Below are 21,071 nucleotides of genomic sequence, written 5' to 3'. Positions count from 1 at the left end.
CACCAGTGCTCTCACCCAAGGCTTTGTGTCATCTATATGTTGACCACATCCAAGTTTCCATCTCCAGCCCACACCTCTCCCTGAACCCCACACCCGTATGTCCAATACCTATTTACCATCGCCACTAGTATCGTAGGTATACAAAAAAGGAGAGTTTTTCCCGTTTTCCCAAGAATATAAATTGTATTTTAAAAACCTTTTTAACATACTTAGCAGATTTATCCACCCCTGCTACCTGTGAAATGCAGAAACAGCCAATCTTCCCATCAGACTCCATAAAGCAGAGGAAGCACGGTGCAATGCAGGAGTACTGAGGACGGGGCCAAGTCATTGGGGTGGAGGGTGAGGGAGCCTGTCAGCCTTGCCTTGGTCTGAAGCATTCATCTCTGGAGACCCCTCCTTCCTTCTTCAAATTCCTCCCGTGCAGGGACAGCTCTCTCTCCCTTGCCCCTATCTGTGGGCAGCTCTCTTTCCTGGCTACCTCCTTTGTTACTGACCACCACATCAGGGTCCCCTGCCCTGGCTTCTCCTCTTGTTCCCATCGCTGCTTAGTTATTCCTCGGGCTCCAGTCAGGACGTCTTCACTCTGACTGTACCCACTCTCTGGGTGACCACACTCATCCCCACAGCTCCCATCCTCAATGTATTAACCGCCCCTCCCCCAAATCTCTATCTACTGGACAAACTGCTCCCTTGTGCTCTAGGACCCTGCATCCAATCTTCTTTCTGTCCAGAAATGAACCCCTCACATGCCCTCCAAAACCCGCTCCTCATTCTGCACCTGACCTCGGTGATGAGGTCTGCCATCCACCACCCACCCAGAAACCCGGGCATTGCCCTTGCTGCCTCCCTGTCCTCCTTCCCCCTTAGAGTCAGTCAATCACCAAGCCTTGTCACTCCTGCTTCCTTATTATCTCTCAAATCCACCCACTTCTCTCTGTTCCCACTGCAACTGCCCTGCTTTAGGTCGCCATTGGCTCCTGCCTGGATTACTGCAGAAACCATCTCTGAGCCACTGCTGGGCCTTCAGCCTCACCCCTTCATCTGTTCTCACCCTGCAGCCAGGGCAAATCTGATCATGTCACTCCCTGATTAAATGTCTTTAATTTTGAATTTTAAACTCTTCTGCTTAGCACACAAGGTCCCTAATGACCGGGGCTCTGCCTGTGTCATCATTTGTCCTTCCTGTCACCTCCCCAAAGGCACCCTCAGCTTTGGACAGCAGAACCACTTTGTATATATCTTTAAACCATTTAGGAAAAAAATGATATACTAACATCATGTTTAATGTTGAGAAGCTAGATGCTTTCCCTCTAAGATCAGAAACTAGGCAAGGTTGTTCTCTCTCACCAGTCCTATTCAACATTGTACTGGGAGTGCTAGCTAATACAAAAATAAGACAAGAAAGGAAATAAAATGCATACGGATTGAGAAGGAAAAAACAAAACTGTCCTTTTGTCAACGACATGATTGTCTATGTAGAAAGTCCCAAAGAATCAACAAAAACCCTCCTGGAACTAGCAAGCAATTATAACAAGGTTGTAGGATTCAAAAGACTTTTGTAAAAACAAAAACAAAAACAAAAACACAACACCATTTATATTAGCACCAAAAACAAAATAAAATACTTAGGTGTAAATCTAACAAAATACATATAAAATCTATATGAGGAAATCTACAAAGCTCTGATGAAAGAAATCAAAGTAGATTGAATCACACAACAATGTAAAGCAACTATACTCCAATAAAGATGTTAAAAAAAAAAAAACCAAAGTAGATTGAATCAAAGTAGATTCCATGTTCATGAATAGAAAGACACAATATTGTTAAGATGTCAGTTTTCTTCAACTTGATCTACAGAATCAATGCAATCCCAATCAAAATCCCAGCAAGTTACTTTGTGGATATTAACAAACTGATTCTAAAGTTTATATGGAGACTTTTTATAAAAGACCCAGAATAGCCAACACTATATTGAAGAATAAAAGTCAGAGAACTGATATTATTCAACTTATTTGACTTCAAGGCTTACCATAAAACTATGAATCAAGACAGTGTGGGATTAGTGAAAGAACAGACAAATAGATCAGTGAAAGAGAATCAAAGTCCAGAAATAGACCCACACTAATACAGTCAACTCATCTATGACAAAGACAAACGCAATCCAGTGGGGAAAGGACAGTATTTTCAACAAATGGTGCTGGAACAACTAGACATTTACATGCATAAAAATGAATCTAGACAGTGACCTTGCACCTTTTACAAAAATTAACTCAAACATGATCATAGACCTAAATGTAAAACACAAAGCTATAAAACTTCTGGAAGATAACAGGAGAAAACCTAGGTGACCATGGGTTTGGCAATGAGTTTTTAGATCACAACACCAAAAACATGGTCCATGAAATAAAAAATTGTTAACTTGGACTACATTAAAGTAAAAAATTTCTGCTCTGCTAAAGACAATGTTAAGAGAATGAAAAGACAAGATATAGACTCAGAGAAATTATTTGCAAAATATATATATGATAAAGTTCTTGTATCCAAAATATACCAAGAGGGAATTCCCTGGCGGTCCAGTGGTTAGGACTTGGTGCTCTCATTGCCGTGGCCCTGGGTTCAATCCCTGGTTGGGGAACTAAGATCCCACAAGCTGTATGGTGCGGCCCAAAACAACAACAACAAACAAACAAAATAGACAAAGAATTCTTAAAACTCAACAATAAGAAGACAATCCAATTAAAAAATGGGCAAAAGATCTGAACATATACCTCACCAAAGAAGAAATATGGGTGGCAAATACTGTAAGCATATGAAAGGATGTTCCACATCATATGTCATTAGGAAACTGTACATTAAAACAACAATGTGGTACTACCACACACTTATTAGAATGGCTAAAATCCAAAATACCGACAACACCAAATGATGACAAGGGTGGAGCAACAGACACTCCCATTCATTGCTGATGGGAATGCAAAATGGTACAGCCAGTTTGCAAGACAGTTTGGCAAAACTAAACATACTCGTAGAATATGATCCAGCAATCCTGATTCTAGGTATTTACCCAAATTAGTTGAAAATTTATGTCCACATAAAACCCTACAAAAAAATGCTTATAGCAGCTTTATTATTAACTTATTATTAATATATTATTAATTAATTATAATTTATTAATAGGAAGCAACCAAGATGTCCTTCAGTGGGCAAATAAACTGTGATGCATCCATACAACAGAATATTATTCACTGATAAGAAGAAATGAGCTATCAAGTCATGAAAAGACATGGAAGAATCTTAAATGCATATTGTTAAGTCAAAGAAGCCAGTCTAAAAAGGCTACATTGTGGGGGCTTCCCTGATGGCGCAGTGGTTTAGGGTCTGCCTGCCAATGCAGGGGACACGGGTTCGAGCCCTGGTCTGGGAGGATCCCACATGCCGCGGAGCGACTGGGCCCGTGAGCCACAACTACTGAGCCTGCGCGTCTGGAGCCTGTGCTCCGCGGCAAGAGAGGCCGCGATGGTGAGAGGCCCGCGCACCGCGATGAGGAGTGGCCCCACCTGCCGCAACTGGAGAGAGCCCTCACACAGAAACAAAGACCCAACACAGCCATAAATAAATAAATAAAATATTAAAAAAAGAAAAAAAAAAAGGCTACATTGTGTATGATTCCAACTATATGACATTCTGGAAAAGGCAAAGCTATGTAGACAGTAAAAGGCCAGTGGCTGCCAGGGGTTGGTAAGCATAGAGGATATTTCAGACAGTGAAACTATTCTGTATGACACTGTAATGGTAGATACATAATTTTATGCATTTGGCAAAATCTACAGAATGTACAACACAAAGAGTGAATTCTATGTAAACTATGGATTCTAGCGAATAATAATGTGTCAGTATTGGTTCATCAATTGTAACAAACATACCACATAATGCAAGATGTTAATAATGGGGGAAACCATGGGGTGTGGGGTGGGACATATATGGGAACTCTCTATACTTTCTATTAAATTTTTCTGTAAACCTAAAACCGGTCTAAGAAATAAAGTCTATTAGTTAAGTATAAAAACTCTTTTAAAATGATAAACATCATGTATTTAGAACAGTATCTAGCACATGACAAGTGCTATATAAATATTTATTATGTACAAATGAATAAATGTGGAGCCGGGATGCCTCCAGTCGGACTCCAGAATCAGAGTTTCATTCCCTGGACACTTGTACTGAGAGAATGTCTTCCACGAGTTATTCTGGAACTCTTCTGTTATTCTCAAACCCTTCATCCTGTTTATTTACTTCCAGCTGCTATCAGAACCTGTGCAATCTAAAGTGACTGTGCTTATTTGCGTGTTTACTGTCTGCCCCCCACTAGCTGGTGGGCCCCATGAGCTCAAGGTCACGCTGTTGTGCTCACCTCTGTCTCCCCAGCGAGGTGAGGTCTCCCAGCATGCGGCGGTGCTGGGCTGGGTGGTGCGTGAGAGTGATCTATGTGGCCCAGGAGGGGTGGGTGGGGCAGAAATGCACTCAGCAGGGGTGAACAGCATGCTAAGTGTCCTGACAGGGGATGCCTAGATGCTGGGGACGGGAGTGGGGAAGAGCAGGCGCTTAAATCTGGTGGAGCTCAGGAACACACTGGCTAATACAGGGGCCTGGAACTGAAGTTCATTTACTTGTCAGAGAAGGTTCTGGGAGGGGGGACAGCACGGGCAAAGGCTTGAAAGTGCAACACAGAGCAAGGCCTGTGACTGGAATCCTGAGGTGTTTAGAGTGTCCAGAGCGACCAAAGGCATTCGAGGTAGGTGTGGTCTGAGGGGAGGAGAGAACAGACCACAGAGATCTTTGCTCACCTCTCCCCCAAGCGTAAGCTTTCTCTCTCACTGGGGGTTCTGGAGCAAACAGCCCCTCGAGGAGAAGTTAGGACCCCTTAGCCCCTGGGCACACTGTTCAACCGTCATGCTGAGTCTGACAGAGGAGGGTCTGAGGGAAATCAACTGACAGTTTAGCGATGTTTGGTGGAAAAATGACAATAAACCGACAGGGCTGTGGGTCGACAAATCAAAGGTTCTGCTACCATGGCAACAGAATGACAGGGCAACCCTAAAATTAGAGGAGAAACGAGGATCAGGCCAGGAAAGGTTCAGAGAGAAATCTCCGCAGATACTTGGAGGGAAACACAGAGACAAGGTGTGGGGAACTCGAGCCAGGGATGTGGCTCTCCTCCAGCCACCCCCCGTTCAAAAGTCTGGATGCCGCGGGCAGGACCCCCTTCCTTCCCAGGCTCAGTTTCCTCATCTACACAGAGAAGCACTTCCGTGGCATCCGGCTGCTCCTCAGTTTGAGAACCATTCCCTGGAAGGTCTGGAATGGGCTTGGGTTGTACGCGCGGAGCCATGGAGAGCAGCAGTACTTACTACAGAGAGCAAGGAAGAAAGGTAAGGTGGGTGGTAGCCAACTGTCCCTCATACTTATGGTCTGCACAAGGTCTACCTCCTGTAAACGGTCCAGGGGGACAGGCTTCCTGGATTTATTTTCAGAGTCGGCCGACTCTAGCCCTGCAGCCTCTCCCACCACAGCCAGATCCCAGGGGATCCTGTGCATGCTCCGCCCCGATCTTAACCTTGAGCGGAGGTGACAGTGCCCTGCCTCGCCGGCTGCCATTGGGCTCAGCATCAACCCAGCGGGGTCTGCTCTCTGCCCCTCCGCCCCAGCTCCAGGTCCTCCCATGGGCTCCGCCTGACTCGCCTTTTCTCCTTCCCTGATATCCTGGGCGCTCAGTCTGCCTGTTACCTATTTTTAGGCTTCGTCTGCAAAATGTGAAAACACTTCTTTGCCCAACCCACTTCACAGACCAGTGACCAAGGGTCTGTGAATATACCTGAAAACTACGAAGTGCTGTCGTGTATTGAAAGGCAGGGTGGGGGAGTGGGTAAGACAATAGTTGGTGGTGTTGCCACTAACCTGCTAGGTGACCTTGGGTGCCTTATATAATCTCTCTGGGTTTCTGTTTCCTCATCATTAACATGGAGTTCAGGATAGCACCTATTCCACGGAGTTATTGCGAGGATTCAGTGAATTAACACACACATCTAGCTACCAGCATCACCACTGCTATTACTGTTATTAGCATTATTGCTTGTGATTATCATCACCCCAGGCTCTCCCTAGCCAGGGGGCCGGTTAGCCAATAACAACCCTTCCTCCTGTTGATAGCCTGTCTGGATTTCCAAATCCTGGTGGTGGGTGGTGAATTCCCCTGGGATGGAGTTGGGGGCAGGTCTGCTCCTTCGTCAACTGTGCAGATGAGTGATGACCAGATGTCACCTCCCCTCTAGCCACAGTCCGTCTGCACGAGTGACCTCAGCTGAGCTCCTGCCCCCTTGGCCCATGGGCACAGCCAGCGCAGGTCTGTCCTCTGCCAGGTCTGATTGTGCCTGTCTGGAGTCCCGCTTCCTCCCAGGATGGACACGTAAGGCAGTGAGATGGAGGCGCACAGCCTTAAATCCTTCCCCTAAATCTGCGCTGTCAGGAAACAGCGTTCTCTGCCACTGCTCCGACTGCATAGCTTCTTACCGGGCTGAGCGAACCCTCTGCCTGTCTCGAGACAAACGAGGCCTGGCATCTTATTTGCTAGAAAACCCTTCTTGTCCAGAAGGATAAAAACCTCTGTCCTCAACGCATAAAATGACTGTTTCCAGGTTAGTTTTATTGATAAAATTCACACTAAATCCCACAAAAAGATTTCCCTAATAGTGCAGTGAGAGAACTGGAGAAAACTCCAGTTTTCTCAATAGAATCTGCTACCGTGTAGGGAAATCATACTGTACAGCCCCTGCCGTTCAGCTGGCTCTTTCCGACAAAGGCATGTTTAACACTTCTGGGAGAAAGTCGACAAAACTACAACTTCCCTAATCTTGAACTTCTCTAACTGGAGCATCCTAGGAAGACCAGTGTGAGTTAAGAGCAAGGCCCAACGCAAGACTACTAAAATACATATTTAACGGTACTTTTATGTAAGGTTCTTCTTTTTGGCAACACATCACTTTGAAGATCCTCGAGTAACTAGAAGGAGCTATCAGAGTGTTTATTCCCTCCTAGCACTCCTTAGGGAGCTCACTTTAAAGGAGAGATTAAAAATGCAATGTAATTTCTAGGCTGATGAATCATGTAAATGGGGGCTTCTACAATGTGTAGAGAATATACTGGTTTAAACGACCCAACATTTCCCCTTAATTCTGCATATATTAATACACCTAGACAAACTCTTTCACCATTTTTTTCCAGGAGTGAAGACCTTATATTTGGCCCTCCTGAAATAATATATGTCTCATATGGAAGGAAACGGAAATAATGAGACATTCCTGATAGGGAATGTGGACCCCCGTGGACCTATGATGATTTCCCCGTAACCACCTCGATTTCTTCTCAAGAAGCGCACCTGGGGCAGTAAAGGAGATGTGCTGCCTTGCTGTCCCCTGGGGCGCTGGGAGCAGCATAGGCCTCCCTCCCGCTGGTGCCAGGTGCTTACCTCCATGCTGTACCTCTCCACCGTCCTTCTCAGGGGGTCCACAGCCTGCCAGCAAATCAGGATGCACAGGTCAATCAGCAGCATTCCCCCAACGATCACGAGCAGTTTCTGGTCCTTGATGATCTGCAGAGAGGGCAGGGGCAGAAGGGACGTGAGAGAGCTTCCCAAACAGCAGCCGAGGGGCCAGGTCAGGTGGGTGACTGAATGGCGTCACCCCCAGTTTGAAAATTTCCTCAGACTCCCCAACGCCCACAGGATAAATCCAGCCAAGCTCCTCTGCTTGGCATTCAAGGCCTTTCATGAGCTTGGCTTGTCCATGCCCCAAACACACACATATACTTAGTCAAACTTGAGGACTCCCAGGTTCTGGCCCTGCTGTGATTTTCACCCCAGGCCTTTGTGGGTGCTGGCTCTTTTGCCTGGAACACTCTCTTCTTTCTATGTGGCAAATAATCCTTAGAGACCCAGATTCATTTAGCCTCCTCCACGAAGCCTCCCTAACTCCCAAAGCAGAACTAACTACTCCCATAGCACTCTGTTCCCATACTTAATCATACTTAATACATTCAATACTTATAATTATGAATAGTAATAGTAGTAACTACAAGAAGGAGAATAAATACAAATGCTAACATTTAGTGAACACTTACACTGTGCCTACCTCTAGGTTGATTGTTTTACATACAGCATCTCATACAAAGGCAGATACTATTATTATTCCCAATTTTCAGATGAAGAAACTGAGGCTAGTGCTGGCGGCCAAGTAACTTGCTCAGTGGAATATAGATACTAAGAGGTGAAGCCTAGATTGGAACCAAGCTCCTCCTCTCTCCAGAGTGCACACCCTCAAACATTTACAGCACCTACCACGCTCTACAGTGACCAGATGCTATATTAAGTTGTATACACATCTGCCCTCCTCAGTAAACTGGAGAACCCCTGACAAAAGGGAAGCCTGTTTTATTTATTTGTTTGCCCTCAGCACCTAGCAGGGCCTGGCATGCAGTCGATACTTAGAAGTTTGCCTGGTTGAATTGAGATGAAGGAATATATGAAGAAGAAATATAATTCCCATCCCACTTTGCAGCTTGGGGTATCTTTATTACACTGTGAAGTTCCCACCCCACTTTATGTCCATTTGATGGGCATTGGCCTGGGGACAAATGCTGTCGGGGGAAAGCTAACCTGTATTTCACTCACTGCACGTTTATGTGTCCTCACCCCCCCCCCCAATGCCAAACAAAAGCTAATGTGATAAAGTAGTTCTAGAAAAGACTATAGAAAAATAAACAAAACTGAAGCAGAAGCTTAAGAAATATCGCCAGGTCTGGCTTTTAATGATTAAAGCCATCCTTAAAGGAGAAACAGGCACTCAAGAGACTTCTCTGTGGCCAAACTGTGAAAAGAACAAGAAAGTACTGCTGAGTTACTGCCAAAGAGATCAAATCCACTAAGACCACTTTACCTGGGGGTGGGGCACTGGCAAAGCCCCCTCTGAGATTTTTCAGAAGCATTCAGTGCACCGCTGATAGCTTGCAGAAACCTGGTTTAACCCTTGCCCTCAGGGGAACCAGGCAGCTCCCTGTTAGCCTTGAGAAATTGTGCCAAAAGGAAGAAATGCCTGAGGAGCTTAGGACTTGGAGGACAGGCTGGAAGGGGCCTCCCTGCTTGATGCTCACCCAGGGCTGTTTGAGCCCCAGGCATTTGCACACACTGTACCTGACCCCTGGAAGTTCTTTCCCCCACCTTTCTGCTGGTGCCCTCCTACCCTGATTTCAAGATTGAGCCTGAGCAGCTGCTCCTCTGTGAATCCGGGCGTGCCCTGCATGGGGCCCATGCTGCAACTGTGTTCCTATCAGAACCGAGGCAGTGACCATCCAGTCTCCCCTCTGTGCCCTGGTGCCTTGTGCAGGGGCTGGCTCTCAAACTTTCTTGAGGAATATGTGGAGAATGAATGAGCTCTCAGGAAAAGGCCAGGGGAAAGTGGTGCTGTTGAGCAAGTTCAAGGTCACTGTCTCCTGCCTAGGGCTCAGGTTCTACTTCCTATAAGGCACCACCTGCCGCAGGTTCCTATCCTTTCCCAGGCATTTGTAGGTGCTGGTTCTTTCGTCTGAAACACCCTGTTCTTTCTGTGAGAGGCTCTGTGTGGCTGGGTGTGCATGGGGTCGGTTGGGGGTGGCTGGAAACAGGGCTAGCTGGAGGGAGAGAGCCTGCACGACATGTGATGGAGCCTCACGTGGGACCACTGGAGGTTTAATCATCTTTAAGCATCAGCGTGATGGGGAGCTCTGCAGCATTAAGGGGTGAACCTGAGGCGGGATCCTGCAGTAGGAGGCCAGTTAGGAGCTGGGGCCATTGTCCTGATCAGGAAGGAGGAGGCCTGATCCAGAGCAGTGACTACCAGACGGACAGGAGGATGCAGATGCCACAAACACCGGGCAGGCAGAGTTGCGGGCCTCAGCCTCTCAGTCCTCTCCCCCTCCCCAAACTTCCCCAACCAGCAAGTGCCAGCACCTCCAGGTCCCTCCCTCTCTTCCAAGTCTTTCCCATGAGACATAAGGGGTACTACTCTCCCCACAGTCTAACTCCAAGGAGGCAGTGAACTTGAACTTGCTCAGCAGTACCACTTTCTCCTGGCCTCCTCCTGAGAGCTCATGCATACAGGAGTACGGACCACCTTACACTCCAGCACACCACACCTCAGGTCTGTTGGGACTGCACAGTCTACACTGGACAAGAAGTAGTACATTGAAGGGCAGGGCTGAGAAACATGGGTTGGGGCCACCCTCAGTGAGCCCCTACAGGGGAGAGACCTCCCTTCTGAGTGGATGCCGCACCTCTCCTGCTGCTGCCTGAATGGGGAAGGCACACATGCGGCACAGAAGATGAGCATCAGAATTTCTCTCTGGTAAATATGAGAGTCAAGTCCTCCCAATTTTAAGGCTCAAGTATGAAGTGTGAGGTAGCAGAGTGGCAGTGGAAAGACAGGACCTGGGATTATGTGGACCTGGACTGGAGTCCTGGCTCCATCCCTTGTGACCTGGGTGTGACCCTAACAAATCACTTTCTCTCTCATTCTGCATTTCTGATTTGTAAAATGGCAAGGAGTGGGGAGGCTCATGTAATATCCCTAAGTATGGTGCAAAAAAAGAATACAGTTGTGGATCTAGAAGACCTCACTCTAATCCCAGCTCTTGTGAAATGTCATCTTGATCAAGCTGTATGACTCTGTTAGGCTTATTTCCTCCTCTAAAAGTGAGGCCAGTGAGCTCTAAGCTGCAGAGTTGGTATAAGAGTGAAATGAGATGATGTATGGAAAGCACCTAGCACAACATCTGGCTCAGAGAAGATGCTCAACAAATGGGCTGTGTGGCTACCATTACTTGGATTTTGAGAATGCATGGTTCTGTGTTTATGTGGAGGACAGTGACATCTAGGGGCAAAGTGTGATACTGCACCTCAGCTCCGCTAGACTCAGGGCTAATCATCGCACAGATGGACCCAAGGTGGGAAGATCCTGAGAGTAACAGGAGAGGACATGTCTAATTTCCTTTTGGTACCATTTCCAAAGCCTGGCACTTGACCATTGTTTGTGACTAAATGGATTTAGTCTAAGTAGTTATGGATCACATTTGATTTATTAATCACAGGAACATTTATTGAGTGCCTACTCTGAATCAGGTTCTTTTCTAGGCACTAGGGCTGCAGCAGTGAGCAAAACATAAATATCCTACATTCATAGAGCATGCATGATAGGGGGAGACTAATAATGAATAATTATACAAATACCCCATACGTACACACAATACAATGCTAAAGAGAGGTGACAAAATAATCTTCTAAAAAAGATCTAAAAATTTAAATTAAAAAAATAGCACTGGGGCTTCCCTGGTGGCGCAGTGGTTGAGAATCTGCCTGCCAATGCAGGGGACACGGGTTCGAGCCCTGGTCTGGGAAGATCCCACATGCCGTGGAGCGGCTGGGCCCGTGAGCCACAATTACTGAGCTTGCGCATCTGGAGCCTGTGCTCCGCAACAAGAGGGGCCGCGATGGTGAGAGGCCCGTGCACCGTGATGAAGAGTGGCCCCCGCTTGCCGCAACTAGAGAAAGCCCTTGCACAGAAACGAAGACCCAACACAGCCATAAATAAATAAATAAACAATTAAAAAAAAATAGCACTGACCTAACCATACAAAGTCTGAGCACCATAGAATACTAGAATTAGGCAAGGCCATGTCTCTAGTCTCACCTCAGCTTCCCTGACTTCCTTTCTTATTTTTCAGCTTTCTCTTTAAAAGCTGCACAAACTTTCCTTGGTTATGTCAGTGCACATTGATGCCATGAAACTCATTTCTCTCTCTGAGGCTAGGAGGTTACTTGTGCTCCATTCTCACTGAGTGAGAGATGAGAGTGAAGGCACCCAGGAACGATTAAGCACCCAGTTCTGGCAACAGATCTGAGTTTGAATCTTACTAACTAGTTGGGAGACCTTGGTAAGTTTCCTAACCCATCTGAGCCAGTTTCCTCATCTACACAATGGGGGACGATGACCACACAAACCACTAGATTACCAGAGCCTGGCTTACAATTACTGTTCAACAGATGTTAGCTATTGCTATTAAACATCACTTCCCATGGTTGTTTAGAGCAGAGATCAGCAAACTACGAATTTGGCTCACTGTTTGTCTTTGTAAATAAAGTTTTATTGGAACACAGTCATATCTATTTGTTTATGTGTTTGCTTCTGGCTACTTTCGTTCTACAGTAGCAGAGTTGAGTGGTTGTGACAGAGACTGTATGGCCTGCAAAGCCTAACATATTTACTATCTGACTCTTACAGGAAAAGTTGGCTAACAACTTCTTCTGGGAAAACGGCATTTCTTTATTTCTTCAAAAAACTTCAGATATTTTGACTGATTCAGACTGGCCTTCTACTAGGACCAGCTTATTGCCTACTTCCAGGGACACCATTCCAGAGGGAATACAGTGTGAATGGTGCCCCCTGGAGTTGTACAACCAGCGGCCCTGCCTTCCTGCCATCACTCAGATGACGGACACTCTCTTGGCATTTTCCTGAAGCTGAGCCTGGATGAAGGTCTGAAAGGATGGCCCTATGTTATTATTTGCAACCGTATCAAGTCATATATGTAGTGAAGTTTCTTTGTCCTCAAAAAACATCTGCCCCCAAAACAGATCTCGTCTCTGAGTTACCGCTCTAGTCTCAACGTTCCAATTTGGTCCTAGTAACAGTAAGAGGCAGAATAAAGACTGTGGTAGTGGGCTTCCCTAGTGGCACAGTGGTTAAGAATCCGCCTGCCAATGCAGGAGACACAGGTTCAAGGCCTGGTCCGGGAAGGTCCCACACGCCTCAGAGCAACTAAGCCCGTGAGCCACAACTGCTGAGCTGCGCTCTAGAGCCACAATTACTGAAGCCCGTGCGCCTAGAGCCCGTGCTCTGCAACAAGAGAAGCCACTGCAATAGAAGCCTGCACATCGCAACTAGAGAAATCCTGAGCGCAGCAACAAAGACCCAACACAGCCAAAAATAAATAAATTAAAAAAAAAAAAAGACTGTGGTAGTGAGGCTTCTCAATTCAAGATTTTACGGTTGATACTATAAAAATACTGAATTTAGAAGCATTAAGTCACCACATGTCAATACTTCCTTTAATAGGCTTCTTTTTCTTTAATGTCTTTCAAAATGTAGCCATATGGGGTGAAGTTTGTGTATGTGTGTTTGGGGAGGGTGTGACATGGTGGGTGGGGGAGGATGAGGTGGGTGACAGGGAAGGAAGAAAAGGGTAAAAAGACTGAAAAAGAAGTGTGAGATTGCATTTTCAGATTTAGGTAAATCTTGTATATGTGTCAGTAAAAAAAAGATTAAGGGCTTCCCTGGTGGCAGAGTGGCTAAGAATCCGCCTGCCAGTGCAGGGGACACGGATTTGAGCCCTGGTCTGGGAAGATCCCACATGCCGCGGAGCAACTAAGCCCGTGTGCCACAACTACTGAAGCCGGCGCGCCTAGAGCCCGTGCTCCACAACAAGAGAAGCCACCGCAATGAGAAGCCCGCGCACCGCAAGGAAGAGTGGCCCCCATTCACCGCAACTAGAGAAAACCCGTGCACAGTAACAAAGACCCAATGCAGCCAAAAGTAAATAAGTAAAATAAATAAATTTTTAAAAGTGCATAAGAAAAAACATTAAAAATAAATTAAGAGGCTCACTTTAAAAAAAGTTTAAACTTAAAAAAAACCAATAAAACAAAACAATGACAATAAAAACCAACCTTGGCTATGTAAAATGCTGGAGTCATGGAGAATTCAATCCCAGCTTTGACCTGCGACTGCCACAACCCTTTAAAAACAATCTGGTTCCCAACTTGAGTTTTTGATCTGTGAAAGGTATAAATTTCTCTTCTATACCCTTAACCTCCTCTAATTTGGCTGATAAATGATACTCAGCTGTAGCGCCACAAGGCTTTTTCCTGGAATAACTGTAAAGCCTAGAGCAAAAACTGTCTCACACTGGAAAGTTGTATTCACCTGGCCTAAATCATTTTCACAACAGACTAAACTGGTGACCAAATCTTGTATTCAAAGCCTTTGGCAGTTTCTCAGACAGGCCCCTCCCTGGACTCCTGGGCCCACCACCTGCCTGGGCTCTCACTTTGCCCAGACCCCCGGGGTGGGGAGAGTCCCCTTGTCCCCTTGTCCCAGGCAGCCCAGCAGCTGTGGCCACATCACAGCCCCAACTCCCGTGGCGCTTTCAGACAACTGAACTCCTGAAGTCTTCCCTGGCATGTTTTGTCAATTGTTGCCAGACAATCTGAGTGTTCTTGCTTAGTGATCACATGAGTAATAGAAAATAAAGGCCAGTTCTCCATTGCCAATAATAATATGCATGAATTACATATTGACACAAAGAAACTAACACTGCGATTCTTCAAAACCAGGATGGACTTGTCATAAATGGCAGAGCCACAGAGCAGGAGGGGCCCAAGAAGTCACGTGGTGCCTGTCAAACTTTGGCTTGCATCAGCTTTGCCAGGAGGGCTGGTGGAAACACACGTTCCTGGGCTCCAGGAACCTGATTCTTAGGGCTGGGGGTGCTGAGAGAATGTCTAACAAGCTCCCAGGTGATGCCAACAATGCTGCTGGTAGCGCTTGCACTCGGAGTCGCCCTGATCTAGAGCAGAGGTTTTCCACGCTAGCTGTATATTAGTATCACCTGGGGAGGTCTAGCAACTCCTAATGCTCAGCTCCAGCCCGGGAGGGTGTGGGCTGGGTTGGGTTACTTCTTGTAGTTTTCAAAAGCTCCCATTTGATTGTAATGTGCAGCCAGGTCTGAGAAGGACCAGGTGGCCAGGCTCCTCATCTTACAGACAGAAGGGAGTTGTCACAAATGCCCCTGAGGCCCAGTGAGAGGAAGGCCTTCCAGGTGAGCACAGGCAATGGGTGGCAGAGCCGAGCTCTTTCCTCCCTCTAAACGCAGCCCATAGTTGTCCTAAGGTGGTCCGGTGTGGGGCAGGGGGTGGAGAAGGGAGGACACTCCCCCCATCTGGAGAGCAGCTCCCTGGCAGTAAAGGGGCAGGCAGTGAGGCTGACGAGTGAGAGGTGCCATTGGGCACCAGGCAGAATCACAGCTCAGGAGACAATGCCATTTCAATACTTCCCCATTTTACAGATAAGGAAACAGAGGCCCTGAAAGATGAAGAGGTTTGCTGAAAGACCCATGGCGGGTCAGCAGTGAAGCAGGGAGTAGAAGCCTGCTCTCCTGCTGTGTCTGCTGGCCCTACCACCTCGGGCTCACTTGCTGTCTGCCACAGGTGTGACGGCTTATGACCCAGGTAATCGGATGGCAAATGCAAGTTTGGGATGAAGAACTGGAACAATAGGCACCACGTTCCAGAGTGGGATGAGATCACAGTGCAGGATTTTCAGAGGAGATGTCTGTAAATGGGTTATACACACATCAGGGGTTTAAAAAGTGTGTGTGTGTGGGAGGGTAGAGTTGAATCAAGAAGAGGATTTTTGGAAAGATGAGTCATGATGCTATCTCACCTCATCCCCAGGTGAGACGATGGGGGGTATGCTTCCTCCTTGACCTCAAATCAAGAGGGAGGCTTACGGAGAGCACTCAGATGGCTTGATTGCTAGGGCTCCCTGCAGCCTGGGGGACCTGGTGAGCTGATGCCTCACTCCTGCCTGAGAAACCCATGGGAGGATGACAGGCCGGTTGCTCCATGGATGGAGCGGAAGAGGGGAAGTGGCTACAGTGGGATCAGCCACAATACTTGAGTTTGTAGGAGCGAAGGATGTGTGAGTGCTTCCTGAGCACCAGGTGTGGGCCCTGGGCCAGGTAGAGCTGTGTGGCCTGCCCAAGGCAAGCTGGAGGGGCAGGCCCAGGAGTCGGGGACTGCCACATGTCTGTGGAAGGAGCCACAAATGGCCAACGGGGGGAGTATTTCACCCATGTCAGGGGCACTGCAGAAGAGTAAATCCCAGTTATGGGGGCTTTGAAAATTCCACAAAAGGACTCCATGAGAGCCTAAAGGGTGTGCTTAACCAATGCCAGGCCCAGCAAGATGGATGCAGCTCCTGGCAAGTGAGGTCTTTCCTGCCCCTTCCACCACTCGAAGCCCCAACTCTGGAGGGTTCAGAAACCTTGGGAATGGGATGGGGAAAAAACTCAGTCTGACAAAAGAGAGAAGCAGCCCATCCGCACCCCTTCTCCCAGGGCAGGTGACTGGCTGCTTCAGGCCAAGCTGGGGAAGGAAGAGGCGATGCCTTTGAAGGCAGTTTGAGGTTTTGAATATTATGATGGACTCCACATATTAGCTGTTGACCAGAGGACCTTCAGAGTCATGAGACTTGCCCGAATTTTTATCTAGGAGCAAGGGAAGAAGAGTGCCAGCCATCGGGAGAGTTAACAAGGACAGTGCGGGGAAAGTTTCTCTATGACTACATCCTAAGAGTCAAGCTTAATCAACATGATGGTTACAGCCAACCACAGAGGTGGCAACTGCTTTCCTCCCACACGGAGGAAGGGCTCCTGTCCTCTAAGGGCCTCTTTGAAAATGGAAGCATTAAATCAGGCCCCTGCCCTGTTTCACTCTCCTCTTTCAAGGGCTCCCCACTGCCCACAAGTTAAAGTTCAGGTTCCTTACCGTGGCTCCTGCCTTCCCCTGTGGCTGCCTCTTGTACCCTTTCCCCATGAACCCCTCAGCCACGTGAACACACCCCTCCCCTCCCCAGGCCTCCGTGCACACAGTTCCCTCTGGGAGAGGGAAAACTGCCCAGCCTCTGCTTCCCACTCACCCTCCAGGTTTTAGCATAGGTGTCACTTCCTACACCAAGCCCTCCCTGGGTGCTATACCCCAGTATCCCCCATATGCACCCAACCAGCCCTTATCACCGTGCATCGTAAACGCTTTGTTAGTTGTCTGATGTCCCCAGGAGGCTGAAGGTGTTGGGGGCTGGGGTGGGGAGGGGCAGAAGGTTGTGTTTAGCTTGAATCCCCAGCAAATAGCCCAGTGCCTGGCATACAGTAGGTGCCTCATAAATCTTTTAAAAATAAATACTAAATGAACACTGCAAACACCCTGCAACAGAAGGAGGCATTACCTTCTTCTTCATTTTCACATTTTTGAAGATGGCGTGGACCCTCCATGTCTTTGCGAACATTGCCCCAAAGGCGGTCGTGTAGCCCACGGTGAGAATCCAGGTCCTGACCTAGAGGCCATGAGAAAACAGAGGCATTAACATCTCCCGGGGGACGGACTTCATCATTTAGGAGAGTGTCCCAACAGGGGGACTCTAGATGGGGACAGATGCTCTACTTTACATACTGTAGAGTTTTACTAGCATCAACAGTCCTTCAACCACATTTCAATCTGATAGACGCTTAGTTCTATTGGCCACTCGCCAGACCAGGGCCCTGGGCGCAGAGGCATATGAGATTCAAATCCTGCCTTTCATGGGCCCATAGCCCAGAGGGAGCCAGTCACAGAGAGAGGCACAGAGGGCCCCCAGGACCACTGAGGGGCCACTAAGGGGTTTCACACCAGCCCTCTGGTCTTCCCTCCCTCCTTTCCTTCTCTGACAGCCTTCTATGTGGGGAGACGGGTCTGCAGAGGTGATCCTAATTGCTGATTTCTCTGCCTCCTCACCCAAGTCTCTAGGAGACGAGGCAGCCCCAGGAACCTCTTCCACAGGACTCTCAGCTCCTGGGTTGTGGGCAGCGGGGAGGGGAGAGCACTGAGCTGCAGGGGCTGAGACTGGGCAGGACAACAGGCCTGCATGGCCCTTCTCCAGCGCTAGTGACCCAGCCACTCTGGTAAAGCAGGGCAGAACTCAGCCAGAACTGGCCCCGGGGATGCCTGACTGGCAGCTGCAGCAGCCCAGCTCCTGGCCATCGTCAGGGGCTGCTCAGTTGTGGGGGAAGGCCAGAGGAGAGGGGCTGTGACCTTTCCACTCCCACCAGGGGCCCGTCTCCTCAGGCCTTTGGAGAAAGAGAGGAGCGATGCTGCCTGGGTCCCTGCTCAGGACTGAGGCCTTACCTGGCTCTCACCTGTTCCACAGCACTAAAGTGTGCCCTGATCCCCAGCCCTGGGCTGGTGGCTGCCAGAAACTGCCGGCGCTGATAGGAGCCAACAGCCTGATCCCTGCAGGCTGGGATGGCCGGTCACCACCTGTTAGGTCTTGGGGGCTTCCTGGGTGCCCACTCCCCACCTGCACTGCCATCATGGCCAGACCCCAGCCTCTCCCGAGTCCACCCTCACTGGCTGGTCTGGATACCCTCCAAGACCCAGGAGACTCACCTAGCTCCAGGTTGGTCCCCACATCATGGCCCAGCCCTGGGCTGTATGCCACTGGGTTCTGGGGCCTCCCACTCACTGGGACAAAAAGGCTGCGTGCTCCGTGAGCTCTGGTTCTAGGCTATGGTCTTTCCTCGGCTCTTCCTCAGCTCTGTTGAACTAAGTTCCCTCTGAAAGGTCCCCACCTGCCTCAGCTGAACATAGCAGGAAGGTGGACGTGTTAGGAGAGAGAGAGACAGGTGGGCTGGAGTGGACAGGCCGGGCCCTCTGTGTCCACAGCCCAGCAGGTTTGCCCGTCTCAGCGCTCCCATCCAGCCCAGGGCTGCAGGCAGCCATGTAGGAGGTTCCCAGACATGCTCCCTTCAGGGAGTCCCTTCACACTGCCTTTCTAGCAACTTGGTTCTCCAGCTTTTCAGAGACAGGGCATTTTCCCTTTCCATTTTATCTGTAAAAATAGGAACTGGTTGGGTAGATGGCAAGACCAACCCCCTAAGGAAGGACAACAGCATTACCTCGATTGTTCAGAAACACAGACGGGTGAGGTGTGAATGCTGACAATGGTAAGGGTGAGGACTTAACCTTCTTTTTTTTTTTTTTAATTTCAAAAATTTCAGACAGGCAAGAACGAATCACATTACTTTAGAGAAGGTGTAGGATGGCCACGTCGTTACCCGTACTATAAAACAAGGATGGAAGAAAAGTAACAGAATAGAGACAGGGAAGGAGCCAATTATTTGGAATTTAGACCTGAGCTTATTCAATGACCAGATCACACATTCCTAGCCTGTCAGAGTTGCACAGGACCTTACAGATCATTTCATTCATTCATTCATTTGTTCACCTGTTCATTCAATAAGGATTACTGGGCCAGAAACTAAGTATATAATGATAAAAACAAACAAATAAAACAACAACAACAACCAAAACCAGGGTGATTTTTTTGGAATCATCAACTGAGTTGAGAAAACCCCTTTGTAGATGAAGAAACTGAGACTCGGGGCATTAAGGTATTTCTCTCAACCACACCACCCAGCTCCAGAGCCGAGCCTGGAAGTCAAGGCCTAGACCCAGTCCAGCCCTCTCTCCCCCACATCATGCCGCCTGCTCCTCAGAGAGTCTCCTTACCCCAGTCAGGTCCATCCCCGCCCAGGGGGGAAGCTGTCAAAGCGACAGCACACTGGGGGAGTAGCTGACCAGCCTGAGAACTGGCTGATTTCAACACACTTTTAGAGCTAATGGTTGACACGACTGTGAAGACCAATGGTCTCCAAGCCCTTTTGATCATGTCCCCCTATCAGAAAAACAATTTTAAACACGAACATATACAAAACAAGGAAATTTTTAAAAGGACGGTAAGAGATGAAATAATATTATTTTTACCTCATAATGTGGCAGACAAAGATCTCTTATTTTGGGTTAAAGTATTACTCCAATATGCTTCGCATTATTATATTTGCTTTGACTTATATTTTCTTTGGCGTAATCATTTTCAGGCCACTTGTCTATTTTGTAGGGTCAAATTCATTAAGACGCAATAATACAAGTGAGTTAAGTTAGTAAAAACTCGATGATGTAAATTTAACCTGGCAACGGAAATGGCAATATGTTGCCATAAACTGAAAGCAAAGAATGGGTGAGGATGCCCGGCCAGAAAAGAGGTAACCTAGCAGGCCCAAGACCTGCTGGCAAGGTTCACTTAAGCTGGTGTCTGACAACTTGGATTTGGGGAGGGTTCCCACCATTCCCTCAATGATAGGATTGACTCTGTGCCTGAAGGGTTTGTGCAAACAGCGTGATTTATGCCGCACACCTGCTTTCCTTCTGAGAGCCTGGAATTTTGGTATGTGCTCAGTAGAGGGTACCCATGTGACCGGACCCCAGTAAAAACCCTGGGGGCTGAGTGCCCAGTGAGCTTCCCTGGTACACATTTCATGTGTTGTCACAAGTCGTTGCTGGGGTATTAAGTGCACCCTGTGTGACTCCACTGGGAGAGGCTCTGGGAAGCTTGCACCTGATTCCCTGTGACTTCACCCTGTGTGCCTTTTCACTTTGCTGATTTTGCTTTATGTTCTTTCTCTGTAATTAATCATTGCTGTGAGTACAATTCTATACTGAGTCCTCCTAGAGAATCACTGAACGGGGTGTTGTCCTGGGGATCCTGGACACAATGCCCTGTGGCTGGCTGGTGTCACAGACTGACCAACCACTCCGTTCTCAGGAGAGTTCCTGCATGAGACCACCAGACACACCCACTGGGCCAGGGCCCCAGGATCAGTCCGAGTATTAAATATTAGTAAAGCTTAATTTCTTTCATTTTTTTTTTTTACATAAAAAAGTAAACAAAGGCTGTAATATATTCTTCCACAAGATGATCCCAGTGGGTTCACATCCCATTTGGAGACAGCTCTTCAGACAATGATGAAACAACACTAGAAGAAATACTCTGGAAAGCAGGACAGTGGGACCCCTACCAGCAGAGCCACCTACCCCCGGCTGCCTCTGCTCAGGGTCACCCCTGTGCAAAAGGAGGTGTTATTTCTCCCTCCACTCCTCCACCATCATCTTTTTTTGTTTGTTTGTTTTTTTGAATTTATTTTATTTAATTTATTTTTGGCTGCATTGTGTCTTCGTTGCTGCACGCGGGCTTTCTCTAATTGCGATGAGCGGGGGCTACTCTTCGTTGAGGTGCACGGGCTTCTCATTGCGGCGGCTTCTCTTGTTGCAGCGCACA

The 21,071-nt window shown here is 47.9% G+C and overlaps 1 protein-coding gene across 3 annotated transcripts in view; it reads right to left on the bottom strand.

Annotated features, from left to right (window-relative positions):
* GABBR2 (gamma-aminobutyric acid type B receptor subunit 2) overlaps positions 1 to 21,071 on the bottom strand; it is a 364,244-nt gene that overhangs the window by 47,716 nt on the left and 295,457 nt on the right. For all 3 annotated transcript variants that reach the window (XM_082468617.1, XM_082468616.1, XM_082468618.1), the window contains 2 exons: positions 17,148 to 17,255; positions 7,526 to 7,648 (listed from right to left, as the gene is read on the bottom strand). In XM_082468617.1, coding sequence (XP_082324743.1) covers positions 7,526 to 7,648; positions 17,148 to 17,255 — 231 coding nt within the window. The remainder of the gene's footprint in view (positions 1 to 7,525; positions 7,649 to 17,147; positions 17,256 to 21,071) is intronic.

Source organism: Balaenoptera physalus, assembly GCF_965194825.1.
Source record: "Balaenoptera physalus genome assembly, chromosome: 7".
Taxonomy (NCBI): Eukaryota; Metazoa; Chordata; class Mammalia; order Artiodactyla; family Balaenopteridae; genus Balaenoptera; species Balaenoptera physalus.
Note: the sequence above shows the minus strand (reverse complement) of the source record. Positions and strands in the feature narration are given on the sequence as shown.